The following is a 27931-nucleotide window of genomic DNA, read 5'->3' as shown; positions in this document are numbered from 1 at the left end:
GAAGGGAGGGAGCAAATCATGGTCACCTAAATGGAAGGCACCACGGCTTGCAAAACCTTTCTCCCAAAAATAGCCTCAGAAGAAGCAAAAGTATCAAACTTGTAAAATTTGGTAAAAGTGTGCAGTGAAGACCAAGTCGCTGCCCTACATATCTGATCAACAGAAGCCTCGTTCTTGAAGGCCCATGTGGAAGCCACAGCCCTAGTGGAATGAGCCGTGATTCTTTCGGGAGGCTGCCGTCCGGCAGTCTCGTAAGCCAATCTGATGATGCTTTTAATCCAAAAAGAGAGAGAGGTAGAAGTTGCTTTTTGACCCTCTCCTTTTACCGGAATAAACAACAAACAAGGAAGATGTTTGTCTAAAATCCTTTGTAGCATCTAAATAGAATTTTAGGGCGCGAACAACATCCAAATTGTGCAACAAACGTTCCTTCTTTGAAACTGGTTTCGGACACAGAGAAGGTACGATAATCTCCTGGTTAATGTTTTTGTTAGAAACAACTTTTGGAAGAAAACCAGGTTTAGTACGTAAACCACCTTATCTGCATGGAACACCAGATAAGGAGGAGAACACTGCAGAGCAGATAATTCTGAAACTCTTCTAGCAGAAGAAATTGCAACTAAAAACAAAACTTTCCAAGATAATAACTTAATATCAACGGAATGTAAGGGTTCAAACGGAACCCCCTGAAGAACTGAAAGAACTAAGTTGAGACTCCAAGGAGGAGTCAAAGGTTTGTAAACAGGCTTAATTCTAACCAGAGCCTGAACAAAGGCTTGAACATCTGGCACAGCTGCCAGCTTTTTGTGAAGTAACACAGACAAGGCAGAAATCTGTCCCTTCAGGGAACTTGCAGATAATCCTTTTTCCAATCCTTCTTGAAGGAAGGATAGAATCTTAGGAATCTTAACCTTGTCCCAAGGGAATCCTTTAGATTCACACCAACAGATATATTTTTTCCAAATTTTGTGGTAAATCTTTCTAGTTACAGGCTTTCTGGCCTGAACAAGAGTATCGATAACAGAATCTGAGAACCCTCGCTTCGATAAGATCAAGCGTTCAATCTCCAAGCAGTCAGCTGGAGTGAAACCAGATTCGGATGTTCGAACGGACCCTGAACAAGAAGGTCTCGTCTCAAAGGTAGCCTTCCAAGGTGGAGCCGATGACATATTCACCAGATCTGCATACCAAGTCCTGCGTGGCCACGCAGGAGCTATCAAGATCACCGACGCCCTCTCCTGATTGATCCTGGCTACCAGCCTGGGGATGAGAGGAGAACGGCGGGAACACATAAGCTAGTTTGAAGGTCCAAGGTGCTACTAGTGCATCCACTAGAGCCGCCTTGGGATCCCTGGATCTGGACCCGTAGCAAGGAACTTTGAAGTTCTGACGAGAGGCCATCAGATCCATGTCTGGGAATGCCCCAACAGCTGAGTGACTTGGCAAAGATTTCCGGATGGAGTTCCCACTCCCCCGGATGCAATGTCTGACGACTCAGAAAATTCCGCTTCCCAATTTTCCACTCCTGGGATGTGGATAGCAGACAGGTGGCAGGAGTGAGACTCCGCCCAATAGAATGATTTTGGTCACTTCTTCCATCGCTAGGGAACTCCTTGTTCCCCCCTGATGGTTGATGTACGCAACAGTTGTCATGTTGTCTGATTGAAACCGTATGAACTTGGCCCTCGCTAGCTGAGGCCAAGCCTTGAGAGCATTGAATATCGCTCTCAGTTCCAGAATATTTATCGGTAGAAGAGATTCTTCCCGAGACCAAAGACCCTGAGCCTTTCAGGGATCCCAGACCCGCGCCCCAGCCCAACAGACTGGCGTCGGTCGTGACGATGACCCACTCCGGTCTGCGAATGTCATCCCTTGTGACAGGTTGTCCAGGGACAGCCACCAACGGGAGTGAGTCTCTGGTCCTCTGATTTACTTGTATCTTCGGAGACAAGTCTATATAGTCCCCATTCCACTGACTGAGCATGCACAGTTGTAATGGTCTTAGATGAATGCGCGCAAAAGGAACTATGTCCATTGCCGCTACCATCAAACCGATCACTTCCATGCACTGCGCTATGGAAGGAAGAGGAACGGAATGAAGTATCCGACAAGAGTCTAGAAGTTTTGTTTTTCTGGCCTCTGTCAGAAAAATCCTCATTTCTAAGGAGTCTATTATTGTTCCCAAGAAGGGAACCCTTGTTGACGGAGATAGAGAAACTCTTTTCCACGTTCACTTTCCATCCGTGAGATCTGAGAAAGGCCAGGACAATGTCCGTGTGAGCCTTTGCTTGAGGAAGGGACGACGCTTAAATCAGAATGTCGTCCAAGTAAGGTACTACAGCAATGCCCCTTGGTCTTAGCACAGCTAGAAGGGACCCTAGTACCTTTGTGAAAATCCTTGGAGCAGTGGCTAATCCGAAAGGAAGCGCCACGAACTGGTAATGCTTGTCCAGGAATGCGAACCTTAGGAACCGATGATGTTTCCTTGTGGATAGGAATATGTAGATACGCATCCTTTAAATCCACTGTGGTCATGAATTGACCTTCCTGGATGGAAGGAAGAATAGTTCGAATGGTTTCCATCTTGAACGATGGAACCTTGAGAAACTTGTTTAAGATCTTGAGATCTAAGATTGGTCCTGAACGTTCCCTCTTTTTTGGGAACTATGAACAGATTGGAGTAGAACCCCATCCCTTGTTCTCTTATGGAACAGGATGAATCACTCCCATTTTTAACAGGTCTTCTACACAATGTAAGAATGCCTGTCTTTTTACGTGGTCTGAAGACAACTGAGACCTGTGGAACCTCCCCCTTGGGGGAAGTCCCTTGAATTCCAGAGATAACCCTGGGAGACTATTTCTAGCGCCCAAGGATCCAGAACATCTCTTGCCCAAGCTGAGCGAAGAGAGAGAGTCTGCCCCCCACCAGATCCGGTCCCGGATCGGGGGCCAACATTTCATGCTGTCTTGGTAGCAGTGGCAGGTTTCTTGGCCTGCTTTCCCTTGTTCCAGCCTTGCATTGGTCTCCAAGCTGGCTTGGCTTGAGAAGTATTACCCTCTTGCTTAGAGGACGTAGCACTTTGGGCTGGTCCATTTCTACGAAAGGGACAGAAAATTAGGTTTATTTTTTGCCTTGAAAGGCCGATCCTGAGGAAGGGCGTGTCCCTTACCCCCAGTGATATCAGAGATAATCTCTTTCAGTCAGGGCCAAACAGCTTTTTCCCCTTGAAAGGAATGTTAAGTAGCTTGTTCTTGGAAGACGCATCAGCTGACCAAGATTTCAACCAAAGCGCTCTGGCGCCACAATAGCAAACCCAGAATTCATAGCCGCTAACCTAGCCAATTGCAAAGTGGCGTCTAGGGTGAAAGAAAATTAGCCAATTTGAGAGCATTGATTCTGTCCATAATCTCCTCATAAGGAGGAGAATCACTATCGACCGCCTTTATCAGCTCATCGAACCAGAAACATGCGGCTGTAGCTACAGGGACAATGCATGAAATTGGTTGTAGAAGGTAACCCTGCTGAACAAACATCTTTTTAAGCAAACCTTCTAATTTTTTATCCATAGGATCTTTGAAAGCACAACTATCCTCTATGGGTATAGTGGTGCGTTTGTTTAAAGTGGAAACCGCTCCCTCGACCTTGGGGACTGTCTGCCATAAGTCCTTTCTGGGGTCGACCATAGGAAACAATTTTTTAAATATGGGGGGAGGGACGAAAGGAATACCGGGCCTTTCCCATTCTTTATTAACAATGTCCGCCACCCGCTTGGGTATAGGAAAAGCTTCTGGGAGCCCCGGGACCTCTAGGAACTTGTCCATTTTACATAGTTTCTCTGGGATGACCAACTTGTCACAATCATCCAGAGTGGATAATACCTCCTTAAGCAGAATGCGGAGATGTTCCAACTTAAATTTAAACGTAATCACATCAGGTTCAGCTTGTTGAGAAATGTTCCCTGAATCAGTAATTTCTTCTCCTCAGACAAAACCTCCCTGGCCCCATCAGACTGGTTAGGGGCCCTTCAGAACCATATATCAGCGTCGTCATGCTCTTCAGTATCTAAAACAGAGCAGTCGCGCTTACGCTGATAAGTGTTCATTTGGCTAAAATGTTTTTGACAGAATTATCCATTACAGCCGTTAATTGTTGCATAGTAAGGAGTATTGGCGCGCTAGATGTACTAGGGGCCTCCTGAGTGGGCAAGACTCGTGTAGACGAAGGAGGGAATGATGCAGTACCCATGCTTACCCCCTCACTTGAGGAATCATCGTGGCATCATTGTCATTGTCACATAAATCACATTTATTAAATGAATGGGAATTCTGGCTTCCCCACATTCAGAACACAGGTCTATCTGGTATTTCAGACATGTTAAAACAGGCATAAACTTGATAACAAAGTAACAAAAACGTTTTTAAATAAAACCGTTACTAGTCACTTTAAATTTTAAACTGAACACACTTTATTACTGCAATTGCGAAAAAACATGAAGAAATTGTTCCAAATTCACCAAATTTTCACCACAGTGTCTTAAAGCCTTCAAAGTATTGCACACCAAATTTGGAAGCTTTAAACCCTTAAAATAACGGAACCGGAGCCCGTTTTTAACTTTAACCCCTTTACAGTCCCTGGTATCTGCTTTGCTGAGACCCCACCAAGCCCAAAGGGGAATACGATACAAATGACGCCTTCAGAAAGTCTTTTCTAAGTATCAGAGCTCCTCTCACATGCGACTGCATTGTCATGCCTCTCAAAAACAAGTGCGCAACACCGGCGCGAAAAATGAGGCTCTGCCTATGATTTGGGAAAGCCCCTAAAGAATAAGGTGTCTAAAACAGTGCCTGCCGATATTATTATATCAAAATACCCAGATTAATGATTCCTCAAGGCTAAATATGTGTTAATAATGAATCGATTTAGCCCAGAAAAAGTCTACAGTCTTAATAAGCCCTTGTGAAGCCCTTATTTACGATCTTAATAAACATGGCTTACCGGATCCATAGGGAAAATGACAGCTTCCAGCATTACATCGTCTTGTTAGATTGTGTCATACCTCAAGCAGCAAGAGACTGCTCACTGTTCCCCCAACTGAAGTTAATTGCTCTCACTGTCCTGTGTGGAACAGCCATGGATTTAGTGACGGTTGCTAAAATCATTTTCCTCATACAAACAGAAATCTTCATCTCTTTTTCTGTTTCTGAGTAAATAGTACATACCAGCACTATTTCAAAAATAACAAACTCTTGATTGAATAATAAAAACTACAGTTAAACACTAAAAACTCTAAGCCATCTCCGTGGAGATGTTGCCTGTACAACGGCAAGAGAATGACTGGGGTAGGCGGAGCCTAGGAGGGATCATGTGACCAGCTTTGCTGGGCTCTTTTGCCATTTCCTGTTTGGGAAGAGAAATCCCACAAGTAAGGATGACGGCCGTGGACCGGACACACCTATGTTGGAGAAATACTTATATTCAAATTTTGAAATGCACTCATGCATTAATTTGGTTTTGTGTGGAATGTCCTTCTAATTGCACACTTCGAACATACATTGATATAATAATATAAATATATATTATTTTTTAAGGATTATAAACATTTGAAATACTATATATTATACATACAATTCTGTAAATTACTTTTATTCTTTATTTTGCTTTTTTTTGTTTTAAAATCCTAAAAAACACTGTAATTTTTCCTACTGCCCACAGAAAGTCTGTTCCTTAATTAGACGCAGCAAGAGAGCAATATAAAACACTCAAGAAGTTTTTTTTTTTTTTTTAAGAGTGTGTCCCTGGACAAATTAATTTGCTAATTAAATTGGTATACACGGCCTTTTGCAACACAGTGCCCAGCTTCTTACCCATGTGTAAAAAATAACTTAAAAATACTTTTAAAAGGAATATGGAAACACAAAATATTCTCTTTTGTGGTTCAGACAGAGGATACAATTTAAAAAGAAAAAAAAAAAAAAACTTTCCAATTTACTTATATTATCAAATTTGCTTTGTTCCCATGGCATTTTTTGTTAGTACCCAAGTAGGTGTTGGAGCACTACGTGGCAGAAATCGTGCTGCTATCTAATGCTCTTGCAAATGGAAAACATTCTTGCAAAACTGAGAATAGAAGTAAATTAGAAAGTTGTTTAAAATGATATGCTCTATCTGAATCATGAATTTGGTTTCAGGTCCCTTAATCAATGCCTAGTTTAGAGAACAAAAATAAATAAATAAATTAAAAAAACCACACTTGTGCTTTCATTTAAGTGAATGAAACTATTAAAAACAGGAGCACTTTCATTCAAGAAAGTTTACATTGCACCGATTTTACAAATACCTCTCCTGAAACGCAGGATCGCCGATCCCCTGCCTGCTTCTTCCTGCTGTACTTACCCCAGCAATGACGAAACCCGGCTTCCTCCAATCACAGCGTGGCCTCACCAGATGGACGCTCCTTGGGGGGAAGCCGTAGATTGGAGGAAGCCGGTTTGCTCCACTGCTGACGAAGTACAGAGGAGCTGCAGGCGGGGATCGGCGATCTGGTGTTTCAGGAGAAGTATTTGTAAAATCTGCTAGCAATGTAAACTTTCATGAATGAAAGTGCCCCCTGTTTTTTAATAGTTTTTTTTAAAAACCAAGCACTTTATCATGAAAATTGACATTCACTTTAATTTGAACACAGTTTTTTTTTCTGATGTCCCAGGGAGATTCTAAAATCATTGCAACGAGATTTTTTATTTTTATTTTTTTAAATCAGTCCCTGTTGGCCACACAGGTCAGATAACAAATCCCATGCAACTTTTTTGGGGTATTCCCTGGAATTCAAAACTAAAGTAAGTATTTAAGAGGTAGAGGTTTAAAAATATTGGCAACAGGCTTCTATCACACCATTCCACATAGCATTCTTGCTCCTATTTCCTGGCTTCTGCTAAAATGTGTCTTGAGTGGGGACATGGGTGGGCAAATGTTTAAAGTTCAGACCACATATTCTGATTGGTTTGTGCGCATGAATTTATATTTGCAGGCCAGCGGTAGCTAAGGACAAGGTGAACAACCACTAGATCACCAAGTGCTATATAGTAGCAGCAACTTGCAACATGCTGCTGCAGAAAGTAAAAAATAAAATATGTTGACAATTAGAAATGTGATACCAGCATGTTCCAAGCGACTGGGTATAAAACCTATGTGCCCATGATTATGCTACAGTTATGGGCATAACTAGACCTCAGTGGGCTCCAGGGCAAAGGATATGTTGCCTCCCCTATTTCAACACTTATGAGCCATCTCTCCCCACGGGTTCGTCTGTGCACTTGCACAGCCTTTCTGTCCAATTATGGTGGAAGGATTTTCTGTAAAGCGATACTGTGATGGCCATAATGGAAATCACACCAAACTGTAAAGACAAATCTATACGTTTCTTAAATTGAGAGCTTTTTCTCAGGGGAACACAGAGGGCCAGTACATGATGCAGGTGAAGCCCAGGCCCCCTGTAGTGATGTCACTACTGTTTTTTTCTGGATCTCAGGGTTATTCAATTATGTTTTATCACAGTTAAAGGGATATGAAACACAAAAAAATATTTGTGATTCAGACGAGCATGCAATTTTAAAAAGTTGCCAATTTTCATTGATTAAACAAAATTTGCTTTGTTCCCATGGTATTCTTTGTTGAAGAGATACCATGCTCTATCTTAATCATGAAAGAAATATGTTGGGCTTCATATCCCTTTAAAGTGAATGTAAAGTTTAATGAGAAAGTGCCCGATTTTTAAAAAAATACACCAAAACAGGGGAACTATCATTAATAAAACTTTACATTTAAAGAGACATGAAACTCAAAATTTTTCTCTCATGATTCAGATAGAGAATACAATTTTAAACAACTTTCCAATTTACTTCCTTCTCTTGTTATCATTTGCTGAAAGGTTTAGCTAGGCAAGTTCATGAGCAGCAGAGAACCTAGGTTCTTGCTGTTGATTGGTGGGCTCATATATAAATTGAATGCGATTGGCTCACCCATGTGGTTCATTTAGAAGCTAGTAGTGCATTGCTGCTCCTTCAACAAATGTTACCAAGAGAAAGAAACAGATTAGATAATAGAAGTACATTAGGAAAGTTGTTTAAAAATTGTATTCTCTATCTGAATCATGAAAGAAAATTTTGGGTTTCATGGCTTCCTCATTGCTGTGCTAAGTACATCAGGAGCTGTGGGAGGAAGATCGCCCCGTCTGCTGTCATAAATGTAAGAATTAAAGTGCCCCTGTTTTTAAGAGTATTTTTAAAAGCCGGGCACTTTCTCATTAAACTTTACATTCACTTAAAGGTTGTCCAGTTCCACAATCTAAAATCTGTTCGATGGTGGGTGTATATTTTCTGTGATGAACTCAAGTTTTTATTTTGATACATGTATAAGGAAAAAAAAACAAATTCACACTGGAACTGAAACATTAGTATGCATTTTTGTTAAATCACAGCTATCTTACCAAATGAATACATTTTTGCAGTTGCAAGGTTTCCTCTAGCTGTGATTCAACACTAATTAAAGCTGCTAACAAGTTTTTGCTTATTACATGCTCAATTTTAAAGTTTCATTTACTGGTGCAGAGACATCCGTTTAGTATACATTTCAATAATTACAAAGTCACACATTTATACATTATGAATCAAGTCACAGTCAGTGCAAATTCATTTCTACAGTTAAAACAGAATATAGAAAAAGTGTGATGAAAATTTTCAAATAGAGAAAGGGGAAAAAACCTAGGACAGAAGTGTTAAAAAAAAAAAAGAGGAAAGTATAGCATAAAAATGCATAGTTTCAAAATAGAAAATATCAAAAGTAAATGTAATTTCTTCAAGTATGTACCTTTCAAGATTAGCATTGACGCGACTGAAAAATACAAACGGACAAAAGTAGTTATGGTCACAAATTTCTTGAAAATGTGTTAATATATGCAACCTGTGCAGCACTGAACCAGTACACATTAGTTTCACAGTTAGAAAGTTTACCTGTAAATAGACAAAAAAGCAAAATTATTAAATAAGCACTTAAGTGCAATAATAACTGTTTAAGGATCAAGGTGTTTTTTTTGTTTTTTTTTAAAATTAACAGAACATGTGCCAAGCAGAAGGATTTATATAAACACAATGGGTGATGGTTTTCTAAAATTCTGGAGGCACAGCAGGAAATGTTAAAAATATGATGCGCAAATAAATATAAAATTGTAAAAGCTTGCCTTTAAGAGGCTAAACAAATGCATTGCAGTATCACGCAGCCAATATAGGGCCAGATTACAAGTGGAGTGCTAAATATCGCTTTTGCAAAAGCAATATTTGCGCTTCCCCGAGTTACAAGTTGAGCGCAATGCAAACGCGAAGCATTGCGCTCACAAGAGTGCACTTCCATAGGCTAGAATGGGAGCTTCTTTTTCATGCCATCAGGCACGGCATGAGAACTAGAGCAGCTAATGGGGTAAGTAGCGCAGCAAATTGTAAATATGTATATGATTATATTTATCTGAAATATATATATATATATATATATATACACACACACACACACATATATATATATATATATATATATATATATATATATATATATATATATATATATATATATATATATATATATATATATATATATATATATATATACACATATATATATATATATATATATATATATATATACACATACACACACACACACACACACACGGCCCCATGTACTAAGAGGCGGACGGACAGCTTCTCAACTTGCGAAGCTGTCCGTCCGCCTTCGCTACATCCGGCAAGCCGATCTGTTTGCCCGCTGGCCGTATGTATCATTACACACTTATCGCAGTGTGTAATGCCCGCCCCTACAATTGCGAGACTGAAGGGGGAGCGAGCTCCCTGATTTTCCCTTGCCACCTCTGACGACTGCTGCTCCTTACATTGCGGGAAGGCTCCGGAGCAGCTCTTGCTGCTTCGTACAAGGAGCCCATAAACTTGATTCAATTCTTTAGTAAAAAAAAAAAAAAAACACACTACATAAACACAGGCGCTATACACAAATGACCAACTATAGACAAAATAATTGCTCTGTTTTGGAAATAGCGTCTGGTGGTTACAAAAAAAAAAAAAAAAAAAAAAAAGAAGGACAGTATGCTACAAGTTTTTTTGTTTGTTTTTTAGACAAACATTTTATTTTACAGTGTTTAAAGCGATGGTAAATTTTCCCAAACTGCTAAACATATTTTAAAAGGTCTTCTCCTAACTAGCATATCGATATGATTATTTATTACCCAAGACATCTGTACACTAAATAAATCTTTTTATTCATGCTACATTACGTCATTGAATGCAGCCCCTATCGTCGATTTTTGATATGGGTTATTTGAGTGGCAGCTCTTTTAACCAATCGGAGCGTCACCATGCATCCATGTTAATTGATCACAGCACGCTCCCGTGCTTGGAAGGCTGCAATCAACTTGAAATGCGCATGCACAACTCCTTACGCTATTTGCGCAACTGCATCACTGCTTCTGTTGCGCAAATAGAAAATGGCGCCCAGGTGCATAGAGCACTGCACTAGAGATTAAGACAACCACAAAATGTGGATAATCTGGAAATAGTTGTGTCAACATAGATGTGCATGACTCAGCAAATGTATACAATGCATAACACTTTGAAGAAAACAAAATTTATGCTTACCTGATAAATTCATTTTTTTTTTATGGTGTGGAAGTCCACGATCCATTACTCCTAGGGTACAACTCCAGCCCACTAGGAGCAGGCAATGAATCCCAAAACTTCCAAGGAGCACTTTAAATTGCTCCCACCTCACTGGTATGCCAGTTTGACGTATAGCCAAGAAAGGAGAGTTCGCAAAAAAACAAATTATGCAGTGAGAGTCCACAGCTGCATTCATTACTTGTGAAAAAAAACTAAACCTGGCCATCAGGAGGAGGCAAAGACACCTCAGCCAAAGGCTCAAATACCTCCCCCACTTCCACCATCCCCCAGTCATTCTGCCGAGGAAACAAGGTACAGTAGGAGAAATGTCAGGGTGAAAAAGGTGCCAGAGGAACAATTGAAAATTTAGGGCCACCCAACAGAGAACTCTCCCTGTACAGAAGGAAAGGAAATTATCTGGTAAGCATAATTTATGTTTTCCTTCTGAATATAGGGAGTCCACAGCTGCATTCATTACTTGTAGGAAATTATACCCACGCTACAGAAGACCCTGAATGCTAACGGGAGGGCAAAAAAGAAGAGGCGGACCCCATCTGAGGGCACCACAGCTTGCAAAACCCTTTCTACCAAAGGCTGTTTCAACAGAAGCAAAAAAATCAATAAAATTTAGGAAAAAGAATGTAAGGAAGACCAAGTAGTCAGCCCAACAAAACTGATCCATAGAGGCCTTATTTCAGAGGCCCAAGAGGACGTCAGTTTGAAAAAACTGAGCCGTAAACCTCTGAGGAGGCTTGCGCCCCGCTGACTCATATTCCAAGCGGAAGATACTCCTCAACTAAAAAATAAGGAAGTCTAAGATGCCTTCTGACTCTTACACTTCCCAGATAGATAATAAACAGAGAAAACTGTCTATTCCCATGTAGCCTGCAGATAGAACTTTAAGGCACGACTCATATTACGTAGAAAACGTTCCTTCGTTAAGAAGGAATAGGATATAAAAAATGGACCACAAATTCTCGACTGAAGGAGCGATTTGACACAACCTTAGGAGGAATCTGAATTAAGTTCATAGAACAGCCTTACTAACATGAACACCCGATAAGAAGATTTGCATTGCAAGGCCGTAAACACAGAGACTTCTGTACGCAGAAGCAATATTTAGACGTAAAATGACTTCTAAGATAACAACTTGAAGACAACCTCATTCATAGGTACAAAGTTAACCTGATGCAAAAACATAAGAGCAAGATCCAGAACCACAAGAAAGAGCATCAGATCTTCACACTGGCCTGAACGCAGTCAGAGTCCTAACAAAAATTGTATGTCCAGAAGCTCAACAAGCCTCTGGGGCTGAAAAACAGACCGGGCCAAAACTGTCCCAACAAGGAACTAGCTAAGAGGCCCTTCTCCAGATCCTCCTGGAGGAAGGCAAGAATCCTGGCAGGCCTGAATAGTGTGCCAGGACGAACCACGCTCTTCACAGCCGAAGGGGTTCTCCACACCTATGATAGATGACGAGGGACCAGCTTACGCGCTTTAAGGAGAGGAACATAACCTTTCAGAAAAAACGACTCTTTGGCTAAGACTCAACGACATCTTGCAGTCCGCCTCAGAGAGAAAAGAACAGAGGAAGCAAAGAGACCTTGTTCCAGCAGATCCCTGTGACAGGTTAACCGTCATGGAGGCAAAACCACTAAATCGGAACCACAATCTATGCAGCCTCAACGGAGCAATCAGTATCACTGATGCCTGCCCCGAGCCACTACTCAAGGAAAAAGTGATATGGAAAAAAATAAAAAAATTGTAATGAACCTTCAAGGCACCGCTAATATATCCATTAGCCCCGCCTGACGATCCTTGAACCACAACCCATAATGGGTAAACTGGAATAGAGACAGGACGTCCTGAGATTCTCAGTCGATGTTCCCTTTCAGTTACAATTCAGATAAAAGGAGAGAAGAGAGTCGCTGACAGCAAGCAGCAGTGGACCTATGCCCACTACCAAACCCGAGATACTACCCTCAACGCTAGGGAGTCTCACGTCTCAAAAGGAGATCGAAGCCAGCAAAGCCGACCGACTAGAATCCCTACATTGGAATGAACCCAGTAGACTAGCAGAAACGATTGCCTGCATATCCAAAAAGATAAATGGGAGGAAAAAAAACTCCCGAGTTTCCTGGCCCCTTAAGCACGCCCTCACCAACCTGACTGACTAGCGACCGAAGTCAAAACCACCCCGGGTGAGTTAAGAAAGATGTCTCGCATGAAAGGGAGATCTAGACAAGGACACTGGAGAGCAATCCTCTCAACCAGTTAGTCTAGGTAAATCTGCAAAAACAGATTCAAAACAACTCCACTCCACTGCCATAGCATCCACCGAACCTCGGCTGGGATGAGACCTAGCAAAGGAATGAAATCCAATATGGACCCCATGACAAGTCATCATCCCCCAACACAGAGCTAGCGATTGCCCGAAGGAGGTCTGGAGGGCACGACCTGACGAGGCTAACCTACCTGGCTAAGAAAGCCAAATTAGCATCCGGGGATCCACCCCGGCGCCTACACCAGAGAAACTCTAGTCTAAATCCATCGCTGAGGATCGAGGAAGACAGATGAAAACCCTAAAAGTCTTCTATCAGATGAAACAATGATAATTAAAACAGAATCGTTAATACAAGGGAAGCGACAGATAGTTCTGGATTCTGGCACTGCCAAAATAAAACCTCAGATCCTTAAAATAAAACAAAATGTAAAAAAAAAAAAATGTAAAAAAAAAAAATCTAAAATCAGTAGCGAGACTAAAAAAACAAAAACCCCAAAGTACTGGAAGTGACGGTCCTTAGAAACTGGAAAGTCCCAAGGAATGAATGAAAAGGAATGATATCCTTCCTCGACAGTGATCCTGCACTGCTCCTCATCTGGAAGGAGACATGAAAAGCTTTTGCTTAAAGGGAAACTGAACCCAAATTTTTTCTTTCATTGATTCAGATAGAGCATGCAATTTACTCCTATTATCAAATTTTCTTCATCTCTTGGTAACTTTATTTGAAGTGCAAAAATGTATGTTTTAGATGCCGGACCAGTTTTGGTGAACAACCTGGGTTATTCTTGCTGATTGGTGGATAAATGTATCCACCAATGAACAAGGTGCTTTCCATGGTACGTGAACCAAACAAATTGCTTAGAGGGCCTTCTTTTTCAAATAAAGATAGCAAGAGAACAAAGAAAAATTGATAATAGGAGTATATTAGAAGTTGCTTAAAATGGCATGCTCTATCTGAATCATGAAAGAAAAAATTTGGGTTCAGTTTCCCTTTAAGTACCATTGGACCCAAATAGGACAGGACTGAGTCGGCCCCAAAAACCACCTGGATAGCTCAGGTCAAACGGTAAAAATCGAAGAATAGCGGAACCAAATTAACTCTGTCTCCCAAGCAGAAGGGAAGAGTAGACTTTGAAGTCCTATCTGTCAGAGCGACTCAAGGTCTAGACAGAAAAAAAAAAAACACTTACGCCCTAGCTTAGGGGCTAGAAGTCTGCTAATAATCCAGATAACGAATTATAAGCTCCAAAGGCTTAATACATTCCCGAAAATATTGAGGGAACCATCACCTCGAATCGAGACAGAGATGCTTCAACAGGAAGTCTCCAGAAATGCAACAACCTAAGTCGATAGTGCAAAAAAATAAAAAAATAAATAGAATAAAAATATGATCTCCATCCTTCTCCACCCATCTTAATCAAGTTCGCCATCTGATTTAGAGATCTGAGATTCGACTGGATCAGTACTAGAATCTTTAAATATCAACAAAACTACTCAGAAGGAAGCGCAGAGCGTGCCACTCTAAATCTAAAGGTGAAACTCCCTCCTCTGCCGGAGGAATAGAAGCAGCAGGCCTCTGACCCAGGAGTCCGTCCTCTGAATCGTCAATTTTACACGATGCTCCCTGGACAAGAGTACATGGATTAACCCTTCGTTTGCGCGTAGCAGTATGAGGCAAAGCAGCTAAGGTCGCAGACATGGCCACTACAGAACTGCGCAGTAACGTCTGGTGAAAAAGCCCCCTCCAGGCGGAGGTTAGTGGTGTCAGGGGAAGCTGCATGTGTAGGATCAGATGACTCTAGGGGACACACCATCATGGGAACGAGGAGTCCTCAGAGGTGGAAGGCTCAGTGGTATGTAACATCTCAACATTGGTTGATGAAAACACTCTGTTGCGGCATACGGAACATAATTGAAAGGGCAGGACTAACCGGGCCTCCTACCAATATACACAGGTATTGATTCTGTTGTAGAGGGATCCCCCTCTAAAAAAATTCAGAATCCTCCATAACTATGTAACCCTATTTAAATCAGAGAAAAACAACCGGCACCTTATACCCCCCAATGGCTGGAGCACTCACCACCCTCCTATGACCCAGACAGTTAGAGAAAAGCTCTCTCCTCTCCGTAGTCACTCGGTCAGGAATAGGAAATGGAAACCAGGACCACGCGCGGTTCAAACGGTGTGCCATGCAGGACCGCCCCTGCTAAAAGAAAAGCAAGCTAAGCGTAATATAACTGTGCAGCTCTCAAGTAAAAGGCAACCTGTACGTTCGTATCAAGCCCTATGAGCCCTAAAAACATTTCACACACAAAAGGTGCAGAATCACATAAACAAATATGATTAAACCCACTGTTTCAACAACCCCCCTCAGGAGATATTAACCCTTGATTCCATAAAGCTAAAAGGAGTACCACTGTGACCCTGTCTTCTAGCGTTAACATATGTGTAAAAAATTCACACGATTTTACGGAATCTATGCCGTGGAATAAGAAACACGGTCCTTCAAGTTTGACAGACTGTAGAATCGCTTCTGACATGGACTTGAGTGATGAAAAAACAAGCAGTGAAACTAGTCAATGCTGATTGCCTTAGGAGCTGTTACCATAAGTCTGGATGGATTCGCAGAAAGACTCTCCCTGCATCTCCAGACCTCTAACTTTCATCAATGCTCTCACTGAGAGGCTGACAAGATCTACTTAAAACTGCAGTCCCCATCTCGAAGGTAGATACCCTCCATAAGGAACTACTCTGAAATCTTCGGACACTTGTCTGCCAACCTCCCTGTGATGAAAGGCGAAGAATGACTGGGGGATGAGGGAAGTGGGGGAGGTATTTGAGCCTTTGGCTGGGGTATCATTTGCCTTCTCCTGGTGGCCAGGTTCAGTATTACCCACAAGTAATGAATGCAGCTGTGGACTATCCACTGTATTAAGAAGGAAAGGTAGGAAAGGACAAAGCAGGGAAAAAGTCAAACAAGAACGGCCGTCAAAAAATACTAAAATAATAAAACTGGGCAGTGCTCGTGGACTCTCGCCGTGATGAAAGAAATTTATCAGGAAAGTAGGCTATGCGATATTGGTGAAAATGAATATCGGATTTTAACCATGAAATATCACGATTGCGATTTTTTAAAAATAAAACTTTTAAACATGCATTTCTAAATAAAAAAACAGAAAAATCACTGGGCCTTTAAGAAAGCAGTCCGTTAATGTCCTCCCTGCATTTCACATGGGGCCCTGCTCCATCTCTATGATGAATAAAAAAAAGTTGATCATTAAGAACTGGATGGGCTCCTAAGCTTACATCCCTGCTTTTCAACACAAGAACAAAAGAAAAATGTAATAATAGAAATAAATTACGGCTAGATTACGAGTTTTGCGTAATCTACCTCCGCTATTACGAGTCTTGTAGGTACGGCTGTCCCGCACACTTTTTTTGCCTTACCGCAAATCAACTTACGCAATTTGCGTATAGTCTTTTTTCAATGGGACTTCCATAGCACAGGTATTACATGCTTTTATTTTTTAGGCCAAAAAGTGAGCGGTACAGCCTATACCGTCAAGATCCATACAGTAAACTGAAAGTCTGTAGTTATGGGTTTGACGCTACAAAGCTGTAGCATAAAATTCATAACTAAAGTGCTAAAAAGTACACTAACACCCATAAACTACCTATTAACCCCTAATTCCGAGCCCTCCCGCATCGCAAACACTAAAATAAAATTATTTAACCCCTAATCTGCCGCTCTGGACATCGCCGCCACTGAGAACATATTAACCCCTTAACCACCGCACTACCGCCTCGCAAACAGTTAAATATTATTAACCCCTAACATTGCCGCCACCTACCTACATTTATTAACCCTAATCTGCCACAACTATATATTTATTAACCCCTAAAGCTAAGTCTAACCCTAACCCCCCCTAACTTAAATATAATTAAAATAAATCTAATTAAAACCTACAATTAATAACTAAATAATTCCTATTTAAAACTAAATACAGGTAGCCCTCAGTTTACGCCGGGGTTAGGTTCCAAAAGGAAGGTTGTAAATCGAAACCGTTGCAAATTGAAACCCAGTTTATAATGTAAGTCAATGGGAAGTGAGGGAGTTAGGTTCCAGGCCCCTCTCAAAATTGTCATAAGTAACACCTAATACATTATTTTAAAGCTTTGAAATGAAGACTTTAAATGCTAAACAGCATTATAAACCTAATAAAATAATCACACAACACAGAATATATAATTAAACTAAGTTAAATGAACACAAACATTTGCTAAACAGCATTATAAACCTAATAAAATAATCACACAACACAGACTTCACTTCTTCAGTTATTTCTATGCATTCCAAACTGGACTGATTTATAGGCAGGAAGATCTTGTTCCTTTGAAATCTGCTCGATAGCTCAGGTCTGGTTAAACTGATTAATTTCAGCTTGCTTGGCTTTGCTGCAACACAAGCAGACAGCTCCACATACTGGCTATTTTAATAATTGCACTGCTTCTCAATGCTTTCAATAGCAGTCACATGACTGGAAAAAAGGTTGTTATTCTGAAAACGGTGTAAATTGAACCGTTGTAAAACGAGGGCCACCTGTACCTGTAAAATAAACCCTAAGCTAGCTACAATATAACTAATAGTTACATTGTATCTAGCTTAGGGTTTATTTTTATTTCACAGGCAAGTTGTTATTTATTTTAACTAGGTAGAATAGTTATTAAATAGTTATTAACTATTTACTAACTACCTAGCTAAAATAATACGAATTTACCTGTGAAATAAAACCTAAGTTACACTAACACCTAACACTACAATTAAATAAATTGCCTAAATTAAAATACAATTAATACAATTACCTAAATTACAAAACAAACACTAAATTGCACAAAATAAAAAAAATTTACAAGATATTTTAAACTAATTACACCTAATCTAATAGCCCTATCAAATTAAAAAAGCCCCCCCCAAAAATAAAAAAAAATCCTAGCCTAAATAAACTACCAATAGCCCTTAAAAGGGCCTTTTGCGTGGGCATTTGCCCCAAAGAAATCAGCTCTTTTACCTGAAAAAAAAAATACAAACACCCCCCCCCCCCCAACAATAAAACCCCCACCCCACACAACCAACCCCCAAATAAAACCCTAACTAAGAAAACCTAAGCTCCCCATTGCCCTGAAAAGGGCATTTGGATGGGCATTGCCCTTAAAAGGGCATTTAGCTCTATTGCAGCCCAAAGCCCCAACGTAAAAATAAAACACACCCAATAAACCCTTAAAAAACCTGCCCCAACGTAAAAATAAAACACACCCAATAAACCCTTAAAAAAACCTAACACTCACCTGACTCATCTGATCTCCCAACTTTACAAACTATTATTACAGGGAGACGACCACTTCCTTCCGTCCGTTACCCAGTCCTGGCAAGACGAACTAGATCTAGAGATAGACCGTAAAGACTGGGGGAAAATCTTTGACCGCACGAGACGGACCTCGGTTTCAGCCAAAATACAAGAAACCCAATACAAATTGCTAAGTAGGTGGTACCTGACTCCCCACAGGCTGAAGCACATATACCCACACTCTAGCGGGAACTGTTGGAGAGGGTGCGGGGAAGAGGGAACCCTTTTACACATCTGGTGGACCTGTCCACTGATACGACCGTATTGGAACGATGTACTAGCAGAAATGAGTAGGGTTCTTAATATCATATACCTCCTAACCCATGCTATTTACTATATCACCAGTTACCCAAAATAGTTGGAGAGGACAAATATCTACTCCTCCTATTGATGCTGAACAGCGCAAAAGGCCTAATTCCCTTATATTGGAAAAAACAGAACATCCCCAATATGCAGGAATGGAAGAATAAGGTTACTGATTTGCTGAAACTTGAGAGATACCATTACCTTAAAACAGGGAATTGGGTACACATGAAATGATGTTGTTAACCTGGGAAGGGCGAGGAATCTAACCTTGTTCAGTAGAGAGTCACCGTAACCGAAAATGAAATAGAGTCCACAACTTATTATTACCTAACCCATACACTAACCCCCCACCCCACTCCCTCCTTCTACACCTCCTCCCCCCACTTTTTTTTTTTTTTTTTTTCTCTTCTTCCTCCTCTCTCCCTCTTTCTTTCTCCGCCGCTCTTCATCCCTTTACCCCCCCCTTCTTTTCCCTACTCTTCTTCTCCCCCTCCTTCTGAAGACCGGTTAATCTAACCGATTCCAAACTCTTTTTCCTGTCTGTTAGAGACTAAATACACCGAGAACAACTTATCCCACAGCGCTGTGTAAAAAAAGCTGTGGAAATGAGATTTTTACTATTGACCTGTTCTCGTGAATCTATATTTTTTGTTTATGCATTTCCTACTTTTTAAGCTGAGAATCATCAGTTGCAATGGTTCTCGGCATGCAAACAGTCTATGTCAAAAGTTTTTTCTATGTGCAGTCGGTATGAAGTGACTTTGTACCTTATATACCTGATGTCATTATCTAGACTGTTAGAGTATACTTTGAATATCTAGTATATCGCGAAATACGTCTGAATGGACTATGTTATGGCAAATACTACATAACGACTGTATACTGTTTTGTATTGAACATGTTTATATGTTTGCCTCCTTTGTTATACCATTTCGCTAATAAAGCTTACTTTGAAAACTAAAAAAAAAAAAAAAAAAAAAAAAACCTAACACTAACCCCCTGAAGATCCACTTACAGTTTTGAAGATCCGACATCCATCCTCAAAAAAGCCAGGAAAAATGTATAAAAGAATAAAAGAGAAATAAAATGTCTCAAATAAAATTGGTTTCCTTTTCTCTTAGTTCAACAAAGAAATATAGTAATAAAAAAGGTGCATTGCTCATAAGAACATCTTACATTCAAAAATCCACACCTTTGCAGACTGGAAAAGGCTAGGGGGCGGGTTGGAAAAAATCCCTGAGAGCCAGACAACCATTAAGGACCAGTAAACACAGCAGATTTGCATAATCAACAAATGCAAGATAACAAGACAATACAATAGCATTTACTCTGAATTTCAAATGAGTAGTAGATTCTTTTCTAACACATTTTAAAGTTATATATATTTCCACTCCCCCTGTACCATGTGATAGCAATCAGCCAATCACAAATGCATATACGTATAGTCCTGAGTTCTTGCACATGCTCAGTAGGAGCTGGCGACTCAAAAAAAGTGTAAATATAAAAGACTGTGCACATTTTTTTTTAATGGAAGTAAATTGGAAAGTTGTTTAAAATTACATGCTCTATCTGAATCATGGAAAATTTAATAAAGCCTGAGTGTCCCCTTTAATGCACTGCTGCTTTGCAGCACTACTGCATATTTGACAGTTCAATTGAAACAGCACTTTGCTCTGGGTGCACTGTGTTAAGGAAAACTTACACAGTGCAGCCAGAGCACAGCTCTGTAAGAAAAGAACAGTCTAATGTGGAGCATTCCTGCATGTGCCCTATTCTTTCTGCAGACATGGTGCATTTTCTGCACTGACATCTCAGATCATTGTATGTTCTGCCCTTGGGGTTTGTGATGTTTAGAATAAGAGAAAAGGAACAAATTTATTCAAGAAACATTTTTAAAATGAACAGTTTTTTTTTTTGTCTGCAGCTAATTTGTAATGCAATTGAACTGATGCTTAGTGTAACTGCCTAATTTAAAATGAAATGTATTTTAAAAAGAAAATGTTTCACTAAAAAAAAACTCCCATTGCAGAAAGGGAGGAAAAGTTCTGCCTCTGAGCACATGAGCGAGCAGGGTCTTGCTGTGAAAAGCTATAAAAATGCTCTGAGATAAAAGCAGCAATGTAGAGGTTTAAAGGTTGTAAAGTATATATTAATACAACCACCATACTGGTTGAGAAAAGCTGGGGGAATGGGTAATTAAAGGATCTTCTTTTTAAGCAATAACAATGTTGGAGAAGACTGTCCCTTTAAGGTGGTGAGAGTCCACTATCCAATACCCCTGGGACTAATACCTAAGCAGTGGAGTCCACAAGTAATTTGGAAGGGACAAACATTTTTGAAAGGCAGTTACTTCAGAAGCAAAAACATCAAATAGGTAGAAATTGGTAAAAGTATGCAAGGATGACTATGTTGCTTCCTTGCAAATTTGTAACAGAAACTTCATTTTAAATGTCCAGGAAGTGGAAACTAATCTGGGATCTGGTAGAATGGGTTGTGATGCGGTTTTAGGTAGGCTTTCCCGCCTCAAATAAACCATGTGGAGTTTCGGCCAGGAATCTAAAGTAGCGACTGTGGCCTTCTGGCTCTTATGTGGACCTGATAAAAGAATTCATACATTAGAGGATGGTCTAAAATACTTTGTAGCCTGTAGATAAATTTCCACAGTTCCAACTACATATACAATAATGTAGAAGACTTTCTTTAGAATTTTTGAGGATTAGGACAACGAAGGAACCAATAAGTTCCCGATTATGTTATTAGAAGACACAACGTTTGATAAAGTTATTATTTGTCCTTAAAAATGGCATTATCCTGGTTGGCAAATCAGATAAGTAGAAAAAGATAGACGCACCCAGCTGAGACAGAACAAAAGCTAGAATAACTTCCATACGTGTTCATTTTCATTGCCACTCAGGGTGCATAATCTTTTAGCACACTATGCCTTTTCACAGAGAAAAAAATATCCTGTAGCATATCAGTCTGACCCTGCCCAATGACAGTCCAGCGCCGAAATACCAGGCAATTCTTCTCTGAACAAGAGAAACAACAACCCCAGACAATCGTTTTGGGCTTCTGTGGGCCTCGTCAGTGAGGTGCAGTTGCATCTCTCTAAGGGCAAACTAAATAAGGAGAATCGCAAGGGATTCAGGTAAGAAATGTATCCCCTTAGAAAAGTGTAGACAATTCAGGAATTCTTCTGGCAGATTGCAAGAAGAAACAATATCTTCCAAAACAGAAGGTGAATGTCCAAATTATGCATGGGTTCAAAGGATGGTTCCATGGAGGAAAGATTGGATTAAAGGGGACATTGCACTGCTGGGCACATCTACAAAATAATAGCACCTAAAATGTGGGTTTCCTGCCAATATGAGCTTTCAGTTATTTTACAAAGGGGTTCCAGAAGAATATATTACTGAGCTCTTGCAAGAACTTTATCAAGTTTATCCTTCAAGATTCATCCTATCTATAAATGAAGGTATTGTGTATTTTTGGAGGCAGTTTTAGGCACTTGCTTACTTGAAGATGCTACTGGTGGAGAAGCCTTTGTAATGATGCATCTGTTACAGAATGAGCAGAAAGGAGTGTTTCTGGAATGGGAACACTGGAAGGAAAATCTACTTACACTTTCATTGCTATTGCCCTCCTCACCCCGACATCAAATAAGTGAAGTATTCTGGATAAAGAAAATGAGATGTGAGTAAGGTGACTTCCGGTTAGTGCTGGGGCCGGATGTGACGTGTGGTGATCATGCTCCTCACCTAACTCCATTAAGTGTTTTATGAATGTCTTTAGGACACCTCTGGCCTGCAAGGATGTGTTATGTCATTCTAGTAACATTTGGGAAAGGATATTTCTTTTGACAGTACTTTTCTAAATGCTGGATGTTGGTCTCGGCATTTTACTGAGATAATTAAAAAAAAAACCAATGTAATGGTCGGATTAAAGGTAAACAATATGCCGTGATAGGGAGAGGTTGCATCAAAGCAGAACATTAGTAGGAATTAAGTCATAATGTAGTTAAAATCATGACAATAAATTAATGCTGATAAATATAGCTAAATTTTCAGAATTTACAGAAGTTTAAACTCTTTTCAATAATAATAATGCATCCACAGTATTTTCTTAATACAGGTAGCCCTCAGTTTATGCCGGGGTTAGGTTCCAGAAGGAATGGTTGTAAATCGAAACCGTTGTAAATTAAAACCCAGTTTATAATGTAAGTCAATGGGAAGTGAGGGAGTTAGGTTCCAGGCCCCTCTCAAAATTGTCATAAGTAACACCTAATACATTATTTTTAAAGCTTTGAATGAAGACTTTAAATGCTAAACAGCATTATAAACCTAATAAAATAATCACACAACACAGAATATATAATTAAACTAAGTTAAATGAACAAAAACATTTGCTAAACAGCATTACAAACTTAATAAAATAATCACAAAACAGACTTCACTGCATTCTTCTGCAAACAGTTCTTTCTATGCATTCCAATCTGGGACTGATTTATAGACAGGAAGATCTTGTTCCTTTGAAATCTGCTCGATAGCTCAGGTCTGGTTAAACTGATTAATTTCAGCTTGCTTGGCTTCCTGCAACACAAGCAGACAGCTCCACCTACTGGCTATTTTAATAAATGCACTGCTTCTCAATGCTTTTCAATAGCAGTCACATGAATGGAAAAAAACAATTTATGCTTACTGATAAATTTATTTCTCTTGTAGTGTATCCAGTCCACGGATCATCCATTACTTGTGGGATATTCTCCTTCCAACAGGAAGGTTGCAAGAGGATCACCCACAGCAGAGCTGCTATATAGCTCCTCCCCTCACTGCCATATCCAGTCATTCGACCGAAACAAGCCGAGAAAGAGAAACCATAGGGTGCAATGGTGACTGTAGTTTAATTAAAATTTAGACCTGCCTGAAAAGGACAGGGCGGGCCGTGGACTGGATACACTACAAGAGAAATACATTTATCAGGTAAGCATAAATTATGTTTTCTCTTGTTAAGTGATTCCAGTCCACGGATCATCCATTACTTGTGGGATACCAATACCAAAGCTAAAGTACACGGATGATGGGAGGGACAAGGTAGGAACTTAAACGGAAGGAAACACTGCCTGTAGAACCTGTCCTCCCAAAAACAGCCTCCGAAGAAGCAAAAGTATCAAATTTGGAAAATTTGGAAAAAGTATGAAGGGAAGACCAAGTTGCAGCCTTGCAAATCTGTTCAACAGAGGCCTCATTTTTAAAGGCCCAGGTGGAAGCCACAGCTCTAGTAGAATGAGCTATAATCCTTTCAGGAGGCTGCTGTCCAGCAGTCTCATAGGCTAAACGGATTATACTCCGAAGCCAAAAAGAAAGAGGTTGCCGAGGCCTTCTGACCTCTCCTCTGTCCAGAGGTAAACAACAAACAGGTTAGATGTTTGGCGAAAATCTTTAGTAGCCTGTAAGTAAAACTTCAAGGCACGGACTACGTCTAGATTATGCAAAAGACGTTCCTTCTTTGAAGAAGGATTAGGACATAATGATGGAACAACAATCTCTTGATTGATATTCTTGTTAGAAACCACCTTAGGTAAAAACCCAGGTTTTATACGCAGAACAACTTTATCTGAATGAAAGATCAGATAAGGAGAATCACAATGTAAGGCAGATAACTCCGAGACTCTTCGAGCCGAGGAAATAGCCATCAGAAAAGAACTTTCCATGAAAGAAGTTTGATATCAATAGAATGAAGGGATTCAAACGGAACCCCTTGAAGAACTTTTAAGAACCAAGTTTAAGCTCCATGGAGGAGCAACAGGTTTAAAACACAGGCTTAAGTCTAACTAAAGCCTGACAAAATGCGCTGAACGTCTGGAACTTCTGCCAGACACTTGTGTAAAAGAATAGACAGAGCAGAAATCTGTCCCTTTAAAGAACTAGCTGATAATCCTTTGTCCAAACCCTCTTGGAGGAAGGACAATATCCTAGGAATCCTAACCCTTCTCCATGAGTAATTCTTGGATTCACACCAATGAAGATATTTACGCCATATCTTGTGGTAAATTTTCCTGGTGACAGGCTTTCGTGCCTGTATTAAGGTATCAATTACTGACTCGGAGAAGCCACGCTTTCATAGGATCAAGCGTTCAATCTCCATGCAGTCAGTCTCAGAGAAAGTAGATTCGGATGATTGAAAGGGACCTTGTATTAGAAGGTCTTGTCTCAGAGGCAGAGTCCATGGTAGAAAGGATGACATGTCCACTAGGTCTGCATACCAGGTCCTGCGTGGCCACGCAGGCGCTCATCAATATACTGATGAGCTCTTTCCTGTTTGATTTTGGCAATCAGACGAGGGAGCAGAGGAAACGGTGGAAACACATAAGCCAGGTTGAAGAACCAAGGCGCTGCTAGAGCATCTATCAGTGCCGCTTCTGGGTCCTGGACCTGGATCCGTAACAAGGGAAGCTTGGCGTTCTGGCGAGACGCCATGAGATCCAATTCTGGTTTGCCCCCAACGGAGAACCAATTGAGCAAACACCTCCGGATGGAGTTCCCATTCCCCCGGATGAAAAGTCTGACAACTTAGAAAATCCGCCTCCCCGTTCTCTACACCTGGGATATGGATCGCTGACAGGTGGCAAGAGTGAGTCTCTGCCCAGCAAATTATCTTGGAGACTTCTGACTTCGCTAGGGAACTCCTTGTTCCCCCTTGATGGTTGATGTAAGCCACAGTTGTGATGTTGTCCGACTGAAATCTGATGAACCTCAGAGTTGCTAGCTGAGGCCAAGCCAGAGAGAGCATTGAATATTGCTCTTAACTCCAGAATATTTATTGGGAGGGAGTTTCTCCTCCTGAGGTCCATGAACCCTGAGCCTTCAGGGAGTTCCAGACTGCCACACCCAACCTAGAAGGCTGGCATCTGTTGTTACAAATTGTCCAATCTGGTTGCTCGAAAGGTCATACCCTTGGACAGATGGGCCCGAGATAACCACCAGAGAAGAGAATCTCTGGTTTCCTGATCCAGATTTAGTAGAGGGGACAAATCTGTGTAATCCCCATTCCACTGACTGAGCATGCATAACTGCAGCGGTCTGAGATGCAGGCGCACGAATGGCACTATGTCCATCGCCGCTACCATAAGCCGATTACTTCATGCACTGAGCCCACCATGGGGCGTGGAATGGAGTGAAGAACACGGGCAAGCATTTAGACGTTTTGATAACCTGGACTCCGTCAGGTAAATTTTCATTTCTACAGAATCTATTAGAGTCCCTAGGAAGGAAACCCTCGTGAGAGGAGATAGAGAACTCTTTTCTTCGTTCACTTTCCACCCATACGACCTCAGGAATGCCAGAACTATCTCTGTATTAGATTTGGCAATTTGAAAGCTTGACGTCTGTATCAGGATATCGTCCAGGTAAGGAGCCACCGCTATGCCTCGCGGTCTTAGGACCGCCAGAAGTGAGCCCAGAACCTTTGTAAAAATTCTTGGGGCTGTAGCCAACCCGAATGGAAGAGCTACAAATTGGTAATGCCTGTCTAGAAAGGCAAACCTCAGGAACTGATGATGATTCTTGTGAATCGGAATGTGAAGGTAGGCATCCTTTAAGTCCACTGTGGTCATGTACTGACCCTCTTGGACCATGGATAAAATGGTTCGAATAGTTTCCATCTTGAATGACGGAACTCTGAGGAATTTGTTTAAATCCAAAATTGGTCTGAAGGTTCCCTCTTTTTTGGGAACCACAAACAGATTTGAATAAAACCCCTGTCCTTGTTCCGTCCGCGGAACTAGATGGATCACTCCCATTACAAGGAGATCTTGTACGCAGCTTAGGAATGCCTCTTTCTTTATCTGGTTTGCAGTTAATCTTGAAAGGTGAAATCTCCCTTGTGGAGGAGAAGCTTTGAAGTCCAGAAGATATCCCTGAGATATGATCTCCAACGCCCAGGGATCTTTAACATCTCTTGCCCACGCCTGGGCGAAGAGAGAGAGTCTGCCCCCTACTAGATCCGTTGTCGGATAGGGGGCCACTCCTTCATGCTGTCTTAGAGGCAGCAGCAGGCTTTCTGGCCTGCTTGCCCTTGTTCCAGGACTGGTTAGGTTTCCAGGCCTGCTTGGATTGAGCAAAAGTTCCCTCTTGTTTTGAAGCAGAGGACGTTGATGCTGCACCTGCCTTGAAATTTCGAAAGGCACGAAAATTAGACTGTTTGGCCTTTGATTTGGCCCTGTCCTGAGGAAGGGTATGACACTTACCTCCAGTAATGTCAGCAATAATTTCTTTCAAACCAGGCCCGAATAAGGTCCGCCCCTTGAAAGGAATGTTGAGTAATTTAGACTTTGAAGTCACATCAGCTGACCAGGATTTGAGCCATAGCGCCCTACGCGCCTGGATGGCGAATCCGGAATTCTTAGCCGTTAGTTTAGTCAAATGAACAATGGCATCAGAAACAAATGAGTTAGCTAGCTTAAGAGTTCTAAGCTTGTCAACAATTTCAGTCAATGGAGATGTATGGATGGCCTCTTCCAGGGCCTCAAACCAGAATGCCGCCGCAGCAGTGACAGGCGCAATGCATGCAAGGGGCTGTAAAATAAAACCTTGTTGAATAAACATTTTCTTAAGGTAACCCTCTAATTTTTTTTATCCATTGGATCTGAAAAAGCACAACTGTCCTCAACCGGGATAGTGGTACGCTTTGCTAAAGTAGAAACTGCTCCCTCCACCTTAGGGACAGTCTGCCATAAGTCCCGTGTAGTGACATCTATTGGAAACATTTTTCTAAATATAGGAGGTGGGGAAAAGGGCACACCGGGCCTATCCCACTCCTTACTAATAATTTCTGTAAGCCTTTTAGGTATTGGAAAAACATCAGTACTCACCGGCACTGCATAGTATTTATCCAGCCTACACAATTTCTCTGGCACTGCAATTGTCACAGTCATTCAGAGCAGCTAATACCTCCCCAAGCAATACACGGAGGTTCTCAAGCTTAAATTTAAAATTAGAAATCTCTGAATCAGGTCTCCCCGATTCAGAGACTTCACCCACAGACTGAAGCTCTCCGTCCTCAAGTTCTGCATATTGTGACGCAGTATCAGACTGGCTCTTACAGCATCTACGCGCTCTGTATCTCGTCTAACCCCAGAGCTATCGCGCTTGCCTCTCAATTCAGGCAATCTGGATAATACCTCTGACAGGGTATTATTCATGATTGCAGCCATGTCCTGCA

General features: G+C 41.0%; 1 protein-coding gene across 1 annotated transcript in view; it reads right to left on the bottom strand.

Moving 5' to 3' along the window:
* The window catches only part of ZNF644 (zinc finger protein 644), a 260602-nt gene extending 251276 nt beyond the window's left edge, over nt 1–9326 (bottom strand). Inside the window, exon 1 of the mRNA XM_053693127.1 lies at nt 8864–9326. Within this exon, the coding sequence (XP_053549102.1) occupies nt 8864–8982 (119 nt within the window). The 5' untranslated portion in view covers nt 8983–9326. The remainder of the gene's footprint in view (nt 1–8863) is intronic.
* Between the last annotated feature and the right edge of the window lie 18605 nt (nt 9327–27931).

Source organism: Bombina bombina, chromosome 10, assembly GCF_027579735.1.
Source record: "Bombina bombina isolate aBomBom1 chromosome 10, aBomBom1.pri, whole genome shotgun sequence".
NCBI lineage: Eukaryota > Metazoa > Chordata > Amphibia > Anura > Bombinatoridae > Bombina > Bombina bombina.
The sequence above is the reverse complement of the archived record's forward strand: the minus strand, read 5'-3'. Positions and strand labels throughout refer to the sequence as shown.